This window comes from Tachysurus vachellii, chromosome 13 (assembly GCF_030014155.1).
Source record: "Tachysurus vachellii isolate PV-2020 chromosome 13, HZAU_Pvac_v1, whole genome shotgun sequence".
Lineage (NCBI taxonomy): Eukaryota > Metazoa > Chordata > Actinopteri > Siluriformes > Bagridae > Tachysurus > Tachysurus vachellii.
In genome coordinates, this window is record NC_083472.1 from 8,516,847 (window position 1) to 8,531,850 (window position 15,004).

Here is a 15,004-nt window from a genome sequence, read left to right on the forward strand (position 1 = left end):
CAAAAAATATCGAATTCCTGTAGTTTATACACGCTTATACCTTGAAAGAAGTGTTTCAGAGACCACTCAGAGAGGTCACTCACATCAGTGTAATTTATTTAGATTTTATTCCAATATGCAATTTTATAACAATTCGATGTGTTTTAGTTGTTAGTTACATTCACAATATTTATAGACATCAAGATTTACAAACCAGTACTTTCAACATTTCGTTCTCACCTTGTTAGTCTGATTTCAAGTGCCTGAAATAGAAGGTCTAAGGGGATGCCCAAACAAATGATAGAGCAGTACATGTGTCAGGGAGTTTAATTGGTGTCCCCATAGTATCACAGAGAGCTGTGGGAGCATCTCCCTGTAAATTCCATTGCTGAATAAAAGCTTTCCATGGAAAAAGTGCCAACCTTGTCCTCTAATGTCATTAACAGATGTGTCATTTGCTTTTTGCATTATAATCCAGGACAGGTGCACTCAGATGAGTACGCAAGCTTGTGCACCACTCCCTCATGATCTGAGGTCAGAGTTGCATTAATAATCATAATCATTTATTTAAATAGAATGCTAATGCATGCAAAACAATGCACAAGACATATAGCTTGCACCGAGAGTCCAGATGTGACTGAGCATCATCACATTTTGCAGTGATATTGCAGGTGCAGGTCAGTGCAGGTAAAGGAGGAAGGGGGGGGGGGGTATGAGAAAGAGAGAAAGAGAGAGATAGAGATTGGTATACATTGGGGACGATAAATTGATATACCCATATATGATTAAAATAAGAAAACCTGATTTCATTTCATTTATTTTCATGATTTATGTTATTTATATATTCCTATATTAGTTCTAGTTTGTCATTGACAAGTTGTGTTTGCTTTAGAATTTTTGTGTAAACTGAATCTCAGACAGAGTAGAAGATCAGAAGTGACATAATACACTATTTACTGTGGTAGGCCTTAAAGGGTTTAGTGACAGAAATTATTAAAAAGTCCTAAGTGACAGGTCAGGTGCTGTATATAGATGTTCTGCTTTAATGTGGTATGTGACCTTGCAGTGAGTCACAATTTTGTCATCAGTCTAAATGTTGAGCTGCACCAAAAACAGTTTACTAGAACAACTGCTGCATACCTCGACTAACAGATTTCATGAAATAAATTAAATTAGTAGTTTGTCAAACATTATGCTGGCTGTGAAATCAAAGAGTTGAAATGTTATTCAATGTACAATTTATCAATCATTAGTAGTCAGTGGATGAAAAGCATCTGGAGGGATTCAAGCTTGCAATCTCCTGACTTGCCTATGAGTCAAAGGGAGTAATATTGCCTGGGTTATTTGGCGGGAGGGATGTTGTTACGCTCTACCCTGTCAATCAGAGCAACATTAACCAATCTGTGAGCCCATGGTTGTGAAAGCAGGCAGTTAGAACTTTCCTTCAAGTTTGTTCAGCAGCTCATGTTGCATGATCAGGAGTTTCAAAAATCTTTGCAATGTTTCTTTTGCCTTTGCTGGTTTGCTGATTTGTTCAATTTGTTATGTTTTATTCTATTGTATTTTTTAATTTGTTGTGTTTTCTGATTTGCTTTTTGTTCTCAACTGTTGTGCAGTTGCAGAACACCGTACATCAGTCATATTACTTGAAATCAAAGGATTAAATAGGAAAAAACTGAATCAATGACACCTTTTGCCACACATTAATTAAACATGAACATTTATTAATATAGCATTTATTCATATTATATTTCCAGTGATGATGAAAACCAAAAGGAAATTATTCTCTCACAGAGGAACAGATTTTAAACATGGGATTCGTCCCACATTGCATTTTGAAAATACAAAAATTATACATTCTTTTGTGAACTCACTGGACCACTGCACTCACTGTATGTACAACAAAGACTTTTTGGACAACTGAACTGAGACAGCTGCGATAAACTATGGGCCTAGAACATTTTTGGGGGTCCAAACACTAAGCACAATCTGGCACAATGAGTCATTGATTAGTAGGAGAGATGAGAAGGACATGCAATCACTTTAATGATGGCTCAGCCTCATGCATGTAGCTCTGTGTGTGTTTGTGTGTGTGCACATCTTTAATTCCCTCATGTCCACATCACAGAGTTAAAAACCCAGTGATTCTGTATGGGCTGCAAATCCCTAATGACAGCATTTCACATGTAAACAATTTGGCAAATACAGGACCATACACAACACGGCACAGCAGTGACAAAATTGACAAAGTAACACAATTCTGAAATACCAAATTTTTCGCACAGCACAGAAATACATTGTACTTTGTCTGCCTGGTTACAAATGATTCGTTTTATATTTGAATTTGATTCTTTTTTAATCCTAAACCTCTTCACACTTGCAAACATTAAGGAAAACAAAACAGTGCATGTTTTCACATTCAGAAATACTGCATTAAACTGATAACTATTCACAAAGCACATTTTATATGCTTGTGATGAATGCAAGAATGTATATAGGTCACTTATAGACTCAAAAATTCAAATCTATTTTGATATAGTATATTTTTACAGTATATGTAAATATCCAAGGACCAGCCTCAGCTTCAGTCTAAATAAATGTAATCTACTTTTTACCAAAAAAAAAAAAAACAAACAAAAAAAAAAAAAGGCTCCCCAAAATTAGTCAATTAACAGGTGGTCCTTTTCCCCACAGGTGAAAACTAAAAAATGCCTGACACACAAATTCGAACAATACACTGTTTCAATCCACCAAACACACAGCAATGTCATATCAAGGGCTTCAACATTACTGAATCCTTAGTTATATACAGAATGGGAAAAAGCTCAGATAAATCCTAATAGCAGGGATTATTTCACAATGCGCATTTTACTTAACATCAGTTGTATCTGTGCATATATGTATTTTTTTGTTCAATATGTTGCCTTAATATCTTGCCACTATTTGTGAACTCCTAAACAATGTAGTCTGCTGGTTAGCAAAAGCACACATGAAGCCAAACATGCTCTGGGATTTATGTCTCACCAAAAAACAACAAAAAGAAAAACGTGCATTTTCTTAACAAGACGAGGAACAAACAAATCATTCATTTTGCTACAGCATTATCAAATTAGCGATTTGTCTGTTTCTGGTGCTAAATAGAAGCACTAAAATAAATGCAACACAGGAGAGTTATTTATCAGTTCAAGCACTAGAATATGTCCCTTGACTTTTAAAGTCATGCAACATATAGTATATTACATATCAGTACATAAAACTGTAAACACCGACCACATTTAAAGGTGTGGATACTCTGCTGCCACACAGCTGCCAACATCCCAAAACAGCACAGAACAACATTTGCAATTCTTGGTTGAACATATACAAGAAAGAGTTACTCAACTTAAAAATAATAAGATCATAAAAAATGAATAATAATACTGTTCAGTACAGGGAAATCTAGTGCCTTTGTAGTATTTAGTTGGAGTTATTTCCTGTCAAAAAGTAATTGTAAGTAAATACCTTGATGTGATTGATGAATTGTTTCATTTTCTGAATCTTGAGTCGGTTCTGATTACTTCATCTCCAGTCTACTACTGTGATCGTGTCTCTAAAGATCCAGCTATAGCTAACAACTATGCTAAAAGTCTGTTATAGCATAAAGGTTGATGTGAGAGGCAATTTACAATGAGCATACACTTAAACATTTTTAACGAGTTGCTAAACAAATTTTGGTTTTTCCAATGTACTATTAGACAGGAACTAACTCGTTCAATTTTATCTACCTCAGATCTCCCTGAAATTCACAAATTCATCATCTATTCTTAAAAATCACAGTCCGTAAGGGAGTATTTCGAATACATGTGCTTGCTAGAACATGACCTCTTCACAGCTGCCATAGTCACTCTCCACCATGTCTGAGTCAGCACGACCTCGAGAAGAACGAGTGGCTATAGCAGAGCGTGTAGAAGAGCCACAGTCTGCATACGAGGGCTGGGCCACACTCAGCCGCACGCTCAGCCGTTTATACCCATTTGAGACATTGTCCATGCTCCGTGTGTGATGTGTGGGGTAATAACTGATGGCTGTGTACTCATTAGGACACTGAGAGCTGGGCAGCGGCAGGCCATCCGGTCCTAGGAAGTCATCCAGGTTTTGATGGCTGTAACAGGGTGGCAATGGGGCTCGACGCTCACTGCGCTCCAGTGGAAAGGGAAAACCTCCAAAACGAGAGTTCCGCCGAGAGTCTGTGGCAGGCAATGTGGGGTATGTGCTCTCTACAATGTCAAATTGCGGGAACTCCTGAACACTGGGGCGTCCATAATAGTCAGGATCAGCAGGGTACACTGAAACAGGGAGGAGACATGAACAAGTGAACTTGCTTGCAAGATCGAGTACTACAGTATATACATATGTTCAATACAGTCACCATGTTGGTTGTAAAAAAAAAACTAGTTTTACCAACTTGCTGATTCTTTTATTTGGCAGAAAATAGTTTAATGTTTCCATACTCACCTTCATAGCCTGGATCCCAATTGTTTTTTCTGATGGACTCATTATCTGAGTTGGATGATGGTGGATGAGGAAGGTTAGGAGCTACACTGCACACTACAGGGCCCTGAGACTTATGACCCCGAAGCTTCATCTCCCTCTGCTCACACGGCTTCAAAGAACGGAAAGGGCTGTGGTCCAGGTCGTTCCCAACAATTAGTGTGTTCATTTCCATAGGAGGCGTGTCTCCTCCGTCACGTAGCATAGTTTTGGTCAGGCCCGTAGGGAAGTAACCATTTGAGTCTTGCACGCAAATCGGCTTGTGCTTCTTGTAACTGACGTAGCGTTTTCGAATGTACACAAAAGCAGCAACGAGTACGATGAGGCTGAAAACACCTGCACAGATCTCAGCAATCTCTACATATCCAAAACTTTTTGATAACTGAGGCAGAGGGTTACAACGGATGGAGCCATCTTCCATTACACAGCTAAATCCACTGAGACAGGTATCTGGAGAGCAATCCTCCTCCCTTGACTCACATCTGTATTTTAACAGAGACAAGGGATATATCTGTGAGCCAGAAAGCCTCACAGTTTCAACTTCAACCTCAAGCCAACTTATACAAGATGTTCTAAACAATGTAGTGTGAATGAAGGGTTTAGTTTTATTTATGACTTTATTACTTTTTAATCTCTCAAATTCACTATAGCTCATTAGAATTTTTGAATTTTCTATTCATTACACCTCACTGACTCTCATGACTGATATAAATGTAAACACTGAACACAAAGCTCTGCAACATGCACATCATACCTGCTTCCAGGAATTTGTTCAGAGCAGTTACACATGTAACCTTCAATCTTCGGCACACACAGGCTGCCAGGGCCACAAGGCTGAGTCGCACAAGGGTTATTCAACTCACAGCGTGGACCCATAAACTGCGGTGGACAGCTACAGCTGAACTCTGTGTCAAAAACAATCACAATCATTCACACAGATCCACAAGATATTTCACCGCAGATCAAAGACGGGGCACAGAAATCACTGAGCATGGTGTTCTGATTTTTGAAGGGGAAGTATTTAAAAGGGTGTTTTAGTTGAGTGTCTTTTTAGTGTTGCAGAAAGTAGTGCCAATGCATAGAAATATACATAGAAATTTGCTGAACAGAAAAGAAACAGATGCTTTGATGCTAATGAAATGCAATACTAATTATGTATATAACATTTACATTATGCAAATATGCAATAGTTTGAATCAAGAAAGCATCTTATCAATTGGTAAGATACGTTTACAGCATTTTGGCAGACTCCCTTATAAAGAGCAACTTACATTTTATCTCTTTTAAACAACTGAGAAATTACAAGTTAAGGGCTCAGCAATGGCAGCATAGTGGATTCAAACTTACAAGCTTTTGAATAGTAGCTCGAAACCTTAACCACTTAGCTACAACTTCGACACAAGGGAAACAAGGCTAAGATAGCTGACCACCACACCAGTATTACACAATATTTGCATTCATGTACTGAGATTAATCCTTACCTCTGTTAAACTTTTCCTGACAAGTACCTCCATTCTCACAAGGGTTACTGGCACAGATCTCATCTTTGCAGCATTGGTGCTTTCCAAAGAGTCGGTTTCTCAGTGAGCCCTCATCTGTTCTCACAGTTTGCCCGTTAAAGTATAGTCGCTCCAAACAGCCCTTAAAGCCTGGCGAGTTGGCATTAGGGTTGGCATTGGCAAGCAGCAGGACCCCGTGGGATTGAGTCAGCCTGCAAGGTTCCTGAAGGTCTCTGGAGATGGAGTGTATGTGGTCCATAGTGAGCCTCAGGTTAGTTCCACTGACCTCCAGGGAGATGTCGTGCCATTGACCATCAGCCACCAAATGAGTGCCCAGATGCAGGACACTAGGATGCAGATTTCCGCAGCTGTACTGGAACTGGATCTTCTTCTCCACCAGCTGCACAGAGGTTAAAAATGTTTTTAAAAATACTATATTTTTATCAACACTATTTTTATCAACATTATTTTCATACTGTTTTTTATTTGGAATATTGAGCACCTATTGAATTTCCAAACCAAGACAATAATTATTCAATGTTCCTTCCATCCATCCATTTATCCAATCACTAAAAATAATGTGTATTAAACAAAACATTTGTGTCATAGTCTAGGAAAAAAGAAAATAACACTCGGAAACCTTGGCCTGTTTTTTTTTTTTACCAAAACCACAGTTTCAGAAAATTGGCCGCTGATGCAGCAGCCATTCTTCACAAATAATTGGAGGTCAAGAGATATATATTTTTAAAATGTGCAATGAATAGAACACAGCGTTTCACCCTAAAATACATTAAACTTGGCCCTGACCTTTAAAACACTGACAACCATCAGTATAAGGGTTTAAAGTTGTCATTGTAATCTAGAAGATAATTTTCACGATTAATGTGGCCTTGACACACATACAGAGATTTACCAAATGCAGAATTTGTTCAATATGCTAGTACAAACTAAATGAATACAATGTTTAAAATGGAAATTTGCTGCAAACAATCAAGCTTTCAAGTTGATATGTTTTGCATGGAGTTTTATCTACAACTATAAGAACCACTAAGACTACACTTGATGAGAACCAATAAGACATAAACATATTTACCGTGTGAGTGCAGGGAAGCGAGTTAATTCAGTATCACATGCCATCATGCTAAACAGTATTCCACCCTAGCAGTATGTGCTTTAAACTTGGAGTGTTACTGACAGCTCATGCAGCTTGAGCTCAGAGGAAGCTGACTTTGAACTGTCATGTGCTACTAGGATGATCCAGGTGGTTTAATGGTTTTCAGGCCAACAGCTGCCAAAAAGCATATAAGCCACCTGAATGATTTGATAGTTATTAGACAGTTCACTGGTTAAATAAACTGCTGAGAAGTGTAGCTGTGTATTAAAAAAAAAAAGTTAGGAGGGCAAATAAATTGCCTCTTATTTTTGGATGACGTAGGCCTGAAGGAATTGAATTTTAGTTAAATTATATCCATCCATCCATCCATCTATCCATCCATCCTCTACACTGCTTGGGCTACTGGGTCACATGGAACTCTGAGCCTATCACAGAGACTAAGGTCAAGGCTGGGTACACCCTGGACAAGATGCCAGTCTATCACAGGGGACAATCATACACAAACCATGCTACAGACAATTGTAGAAATGCCAATCAGCTAACAATGTATTTCTTTGGGCTAGGGGAGGAAACTAGAGTACACAGAGAAAATCCCCAAGGCACAGGGTGAACATGCATACTCCACATACACATGATGGGGGTGGGAATCAAACTCCACAACTCTGGAGCAGTACAGTAAGCATGCTAATGACCGAGCTACTGCGTCCCCTGGTTATGCTATGGTATTTCAGCCATCCAAGCATTTTTGGCGTTCAGAAGCCAAGTAAAAGCAACACAACAGTACAGAAAACCATCCACTTCAGCTTCACAAAGGTCATGCTGAAACCAGGACAATGCACGTTGACTGTTTTTTTGCCTCCTAAGCCACTGCATTTATAAATAATGAAGTTACTCGGGTTTGCACACGCATACGCTTTATACCATATTTTAGCTTCTTTGCCTTTAATTAAAAATGCAAAACTTTGCGAATATGCATGAAATTTGTAAGCATAACACTGAATTCAAAGCCAGTCAATGTATTATTAATGGCAATCATCTTGATGTCAGACTTTTAATTGCCGCAGCAGAATTCTCACTGAGAGTGAACTGCGCTTTGATGTATCAGCACTAAGCCTTATGGGATTTGTCCTTCGTTCGCTTTCATTGCGCTGGTCGTTCTCTTTCAGTTCTGCTGTGTTATGTTAGTGCAAGTTGGATAAGCAGTTTTGCCCCAGAGGCTTCATAGAGGAGGGGTATGTTTGATCAGACTTTAAGCTCTTTGTGGGTGCTACTGAGATTGACAGGTAAGAACTTTGCTTTGTTTCCAAAGTCCGCATTAATAACAACAAAAACAAAAAAAAAGTGCTTGGCTTCAATGGAATTGCTGTCTGCCTACAAAATAGCCTGTAGCTTCAATTTTACAAGTTGTAACAGAGAAATCTGCTGCTGTGGGTGCACGTGTGGATGAATGAAAATGACTCTCAATTCACTTAAATTATATAGCTAACTTATTATTTTACAGGAGAGGAAGAAAAGAAACTGATTACATCTCATTGATTCAGTCAAAGCAGATAGTTAGCCAGACTCTGAGCTCTGAAAATCATCAGTGTCTTTTTCATGAAACACTTTCAGATTAACTCACCTCTTGTTTGCTGAATGAATCAGTTAATGAATTAATTTTTCTTTTTTGTAAGACATCAGAAATATGCTTTAAAGATATTAAAATCTAGCTGTCTGTTTTTATATATGTTACAGCTACAGGAAGTTTGAATTGACTGCAAATATTCTGTCATCTAATGCTGTGAATGTCTAATAATTTGCAAATATACTCCGGAGCTTTACCACTTGTAACTTATCACAAATTAGTAGTAAATAAGAAGAAGCTATGGAAACTAGAAGCACTCATTGGAAATGCAGAGACCTGTGACACGCACTTGAATGAAATATACCATTATGATCTTTAAATAAAGGGCCATGTGGGTGAGGTTATATTTCTTTAAAGTGAAGGTTATAATTTTAAGGAGTAGTGCTCTGGGTATAGCTAATCTTTTCTCATGTGTAGAGATGTGGGAATCTTCGATGTAATTTAATCTCTAAACACTGTCAGACCCGCTACATAAATTCTTTAGATAGAAGAGGTGGACCCGCATCGGACCTCTGAGAACATGGAAGGAAAGCAAAACTCATTACAATTTAGCCATAACATTGATTCTATAAAAATGTATCAACTTACTGATATATCAGAAGGTCAGATTGACTGATATGGACCCAACAATAACAACATACTAATCTCCATCTGAATTTTCTTCAATTCAAAAGATTGCCTTAAACAAACCATTAGCAGCAAGAAAATGGACAATAAATGTGAAGACTAAACTCAGCAGACCAGTGTCTCTTATAAACCTCCTGTTGTTATCTTCCCTTGATTGCAGAATGTATTGATTTCCCTCAAATTTATGTCTTTGAGTATAGTGAAGATTGTTGATGGTGAACTGTAATTGAGGATAGTTGATAGTGAGCTGTAACACCTGTAATGTTCCCCAGTCAGAAGCATTAGTTGTCATCACTGTGCCTGCCACGTCAGATGTTTTGATACGAAGAGACAGGTGGAACTTGTCTTTTTCCTCTTCAGTCTCAAAAAGGTATTTTAGATAACCATATCCATCAAATTTCATGGCTGAATCTGAAATGCAAATAGTGTAAATAGTGTAAGTGCAATTCAAACATTGGCTTAAGTAGGAAAACATAAAAAATGCATCTCTTGATAATGTTGATAATGATCACTAAAAAATGTTACCATACAAATAATTATATTTTCATGCTCAATCAGGAACCTGTCATACATGGATTTGGAGACAATATTTTTATGAATTAATCGCATTGTATATTGCAAACTATATATGGACTTTATCCTCTGTTGATTAATCATATTGCAAAGAATATGGATAACCTTTATATAAACATTGTCATGTCTTTTGAATTTATATTTTGACTCAGAATGAATATAGCCCATGATGATTTTAGTCAGTCTGTTAATCATCATAATAATGTGTGTTGATGTTTTGTTGCTTTTCTCCTACCATTACAGCTGCATACGCTCTCCCAGCTATGATGTGGAGTAAAGAAGCTGGCCCGGGCCGTGCTGAAATGCCGCACCCTCTCCTGGTTCATCAGTACAGTACGTCTGCATCCTGGTTGAGGGCAGCCGTCCCCCACACAGCCATTGCCCCTTACTTTGAGAATGCTCAGTCCCAGAGAGGCATTAATGTGCTCCAGTGCAGCCATTAAGCGCTGGCCATCCACAGGCCAAGCTGAGTTGTTCTGAGCCTTGTTCACCAGCAGGACCTGTACCTCCGGGCTGTGAGACAGCTGTTCCTGCTGCAGGCTGGCAATGTGCAGCTCCATTTTGGGTATGTCCAGATTGCGCTGAAGTATCCTCCAGTACTCGGATACAAACTCCTCCGGACTTAGGCCAGCCAAATGCAGGGTGAAGCCCTGATCAAGCTCTTGCTGAGATGCAGCCCATATATGTACTCGAACTCCAGAACGGACAGTGAATTTGCCATCTGTTACACTCACGTTGAGAAAATAAACGCCTGGCCAAAGAGCCTTCTCCGCTACAATCTTTCCGTCCAAAGAGTCCATAGAGAAGTGACCATTGTGTGTAGTTTCTAGCTTGTAACTCAGTACATCCTGGGGGTCCTGGTCAGAGGCATGTAGCTTACCAATTACCTGCCTGGAGAACATTTGCTCAGTTGTAGTTATGAACACATCCAGTGGGGTAACTGCAGGTGGGAACTTGCTCTCTTCTGTAACGTTGATTTTAACCACACATATGGAGGATAGTGGCGGGTGACCACTATCAGTTACCTACAAATACAGATATTCCAATTATTAGCTATTATAACACACATCACTGAATTAGTAGCTGTGCAGCTGGTTGTTTTCCTTTTCTCTCCCACTAAAATGAGTGACGTGAGTTGTAAGGATTTTTTTATAGGCACACATCAAAAATCGATTTTAACACATCTTAATACCTGAATTTTGAGCTCGTGCTGAGACTTTCCTCTATTCCTAAGTGAGGAGGCCAGTGAAAGGAGACCCCCCTGGTCTACATGGAAGTGTCTACCTTCATTTCCAGAGACAATGTGGAAAGTAAAAGGAGGTCCATTCTGAGGTGTGTCCCTGTCGGTGACCAACAGTTGCAGAATGCTACTGCCCACAGCTTCCTCTTCCTGCCACACAATGAAACATTATTAAAAATATAAGCATGTCTTAAACTAGCATAATGTACCTGAGATGTCTGTTGTTAACACTCCATTCAGTATTCCTCTTATTATCTACTATTATCATCCAAAAACAGGAACATTGTGGCTTATTTATAATTTTACCCTGACCAAATCAGTCCTTTTATCCCTAGAGGACCATAATGTAAGTCTGTTCATTTTGAAATGTTACATATTTTGTTAACACCAATATTATAGGCTTTGAAGGGAGAAAATTACATTTTATCAAAACTAGAAGTGTGAAAAAAATCTATCTATTTTTCAAAACTCAACTATATTATGTTAAGAAAGAATTTTAAGGGGATCTCACATGTAATGATCTCTGCTAAGAACATATTGTCCTTCTACATATAGTGTAGGTTTCTAAGCAAACGCTGAATCACACACAGCGTGTTAACAAATGTTTTGTTAGATAGGGGTCTCAGTCCTGATAATGTGAGATGTGAGCACATACATGCATTCAAGTGACATATGAAACACAGCCAGTTCTTAAGCTACAGGACTGCTGTAAAAAGTAGAATAGTCAATACTGGCTACAGTACAGTTTCTGTAGATTTTCTGGATTAAATGATAAAAGTGCCATGCACAACCTGTGGATCTTGGGTTTGACACCTGTGGCTTACAGTATATCATAACCAACAATGCAAAACAACTAGAATTCTTGAAAGAAAGTGAAGAGTGTTCATTTTCTTGTCTGCTTTCCTTTTCAACACATTGTCATAGTAGGTAACTATTCTCTAACGCTACATACTTTAAAAGCATAAATAATATTGAATTAAAAATATCCAAGAAGATAAAGAGGAACACATGTATCAAAGTGTATGAATGTACTGTTCAGACCACATGCTGTAGTTTAGCTTCAATATACTGTATGCACATCTTGCCTCAAGCTAATACAACTGGAGCACCTAATTGAAACAGAGTGCCCTGCTGGCAGAGATGAGCCTCACTACTCCTAACAATCCCCACTGTGCCAAATAGTCTGGATACACAAAAGACACCTTATGTGGATGTAAATATATGTGAGCACGGTTAGGTCTATGATTAGATCACAGGAATGCGGCCGCATCCAAAGGAGTTAACAACCAGAGTAGATATTTCTGCAGACAAACTGACACAGGAGCAGGTCTGTTGATTTATTAGTCTTGGTTGGTTGTCTCCTCAGGCTGCTGTCTAGTCCAGTGTATACAAAGCTTTAAGCCAGTAGTATGTCAAGACAATGATAAATTCCCCCATACCTGGAGCACAAGGCTGTGGCTGGTCTGAGAGAAGACAGGATGGTTGTCGTTGACATCAGACACTGTGACTGTCACCTGGACTGCTGAGGAGAGAGGAGGCTGCCCCTCATCAGCAGCCTGCACAGTCAATGAGTAGTGTGTTATCTGAAAGACATGCGTCAAAGGGATTAACATAGCCGGTTTGTGACATTGCACTCATACATGCTCCAGTGTGTAGAGTGAGTCAGCTTAAGATTAAAATGTATGGCAACAAAAACCAACGGAAACAAGTCTTTACTTGTTAGGGACAGAAAGTCTTTCATTACTTCTGCCTTCTTTTAATTGTAGCATGAATGTGCTCACCTCTTCCCTGTCCAGCGTGGAGTGCACTTTGATGTGTCCTGTCTGGGGATCAATGCTGAACTGCTGCCATGGGTCACCACTCACAATTGAGTAGTGGATGATGTTGTTTTGTGGTCCATCAAGGTCAACAGCAGTCACCTGAGAGAGAGGGAGGGGGGATGTCAGTAAAAGAAAAGTGAGTATGACTAAGAAATCATATACAGGATGGCTGTTTAAATGCACTGCTATATGATAGTTTAGTTCATAATACCACATTATCACAAAATATGTTTATTTGCAATTCCGGAGTACTCACACTTCCCACATTATTGATTCCAAACAGTAGTTTATTTTATGAGATCAACAAGTTCTTAGGATTTAATTAATCACTCCCACATGAAAATATATTAGCATTTAGTTTGAATTGAGTTGTCAGCCCTTATTTATGGAAAAGTGAGGAATTAATGCCACAGTGGGAAATAAGTGAGATAGATGAGACTCACATACTGGTTGAGCATGTTCAAGTGAATTTAACTGTCACTAAATCCAGAAGCGTGAAAAAAAGGCAGGTTAGAGCAGGAAGCTCTGGACCCTGGCCTCATTTGATAACATTATCTTTAGGCACCAGTGACAGGTGAGGGAGCCTTGCAAACATACCTGCATCACTGTATCTCCAGGCTGAAGATTTTCAGCGATTTCTGCGCTGTAGTCTCCACGACTGAAGATTGGTGGATTGTCATTGATGTCAGTGATGTTGACAAGAACCATAGCGATGTCAGCTAATCCTCGGCCTCGTGCCCCCTCCACAGACAGGTAATAATCACGACGGAGCTCGAAGTCCAGAGGAGCGTTCACCCACAAAACACCTACAGCATAGAATACAAAATTACTGCTAGTGGACTGGAGAACAGTGCATTGCTTCAGAATCAAAGGAAAGAGATCAATTTGCTCCCTCTGTTGGATTAAAACTACAGTGTGTACAGTAGAGTTTGTGCATGCAAACCTATTGTGCACTAAGATTAACACAGCAGAGCAGCGGGCTGACACAAAACAAGGCATTAACTTATCAATTTTCTAGCTATGACATCCAGTTTAGGATCGGAATGCTATAAGCCTGAGAAACCCTTTTTTGATGCATGATCTTGGTTTTCAAACAAGCATGAAGATATGCAAGATCTAGATTTCGGATATGTACAGACTGAAATGTCTTTACGGGCAAGTCAGAACAACTTTTACAGATAAAATTCACTCTACAGGGGAAGGATCATTGGGGATTTCCTTGCTCAAAGACAGCTATTAAACCAGAGACACTGCACAAAATCTGTTCATTATGTAGTGTGTTTAATCAGGTGTCTTTAAGCAGAGAAATTCTGCTGGAGTCCAATTTTGCAATACTAGAGTTAGGAATATCTGGAGTAAATGTTAACTCTTTCCAGTGAACCACAGAATTGAGCAATTTTGTGCTTCAAAGCAGGCTGTAAAACGATATTTCTAGAAAGTGCGAGAAAATAAAAACCAACAAAAATACACATTTGATAAATTCATTTAGTTTATGCTTCATATGTTAGTAATGCGTCTGTAATAAACTGCAGTATTAACTTCCATATTAACTTCCATACCACTTGTCCTTCAGCTTAATTCTTCCTCACCTTGCATGTTGAGTTGAGCATTTTTACTCTTGTTAAATCTGATTTAGGACAAATCTGAAATCCTCTCTCTTTTCTCTCTTCTGATCATGTTATATCTGGGCATCTTCACTCTATTCTAACTTATTATTAAATTCTGCATATTACAGTATGTACCAAAAACGGTCTAACAAATCAGTTGTATAACAAACATCAGATGTGGTTGATGTTACAGTTTTTACTATCATTTAGCACACACTGAGCAGCACAGCCATGTATACAATGAATTAGAGTAACTGAATACGATCGAATATGAAGAAAGAATATGAAAATATTCAAATGAATAATGTACATACAATTTAGGTGTCTAAACAATGTTTAGAGTTGGTTAACCCTCTAAATCTGCTTTAGTAAATCTCATGTCATTAGGAGA

General features: G+C 38.7%; 1 protein-coding gene and 1 long non-coding RNA gene across 3 annotated transcripts in view; one reads left to right on the plus strand and one right to left on the minus strand.

Annotated features, from left to right (window-relative positions):
- Positions 1–1,682: 1,682 nt before the first annotated feature.
- Positions 1,683–15,004, minus strand: part of fat2 (FAT atypical cadherin 2) — a 37,179-nt gene continuing 23,857 nt past the window's right edge. For both annotated transcript variants that reach the window (XM_060884764.1, XM_060884765.1), the window contains exons 15-24: positions 13,604–13,812; positions 12,968–13,105; positions 12,626–12,769; positions 11,139–11,336; positions 10,182–10,971; positions 9,630–9,784; positions 5,991–6,408; positions 5,264–5,414; positions 4,474–4,991; positions 1,683–4,304 (exon numbers count right to left, since the gene is read on the minus strand). In XM_060884764.1, coding sequence (XP_060740747.1) covers positions 3,829–4,304; positions 4,474–4,991; positions 5,264–5,414; positions 5,991–6,408; positions 9,630–9,784; positions 10,182–10,971; positions 11,139–11,336; positions 12,626–12,769; positions 12,968–13,105; positions 13,604–13,812 — 3,197 coding nt within the window. In that variant the 3' untranslated portion in view covers positions 1,683–3,828. The remainder of the gene's footprint in view (positions 4,305–4,473; positions 4,992–5,263; positions 5,415–5,990; positions 6,409–9,629; positions 9,785–10,181; positions 10,972–11,138; positions 11,337–12,625; positions 12,770–12,967; positions 13,106–13,603; positions 13,813–15,004) is intronic.
- Positions 6,397–10,201, plus strand: LOC132855641 (uncharacterized). Its single transcript, XR_009649356.1, has 3 exons — positions 6,397–6,418; positions 8,289–8,405; positions 10,190–10,201. It is a non-coding gene; the product is annotated as an uncharacterized LOC132855641 (long non-coding RNA).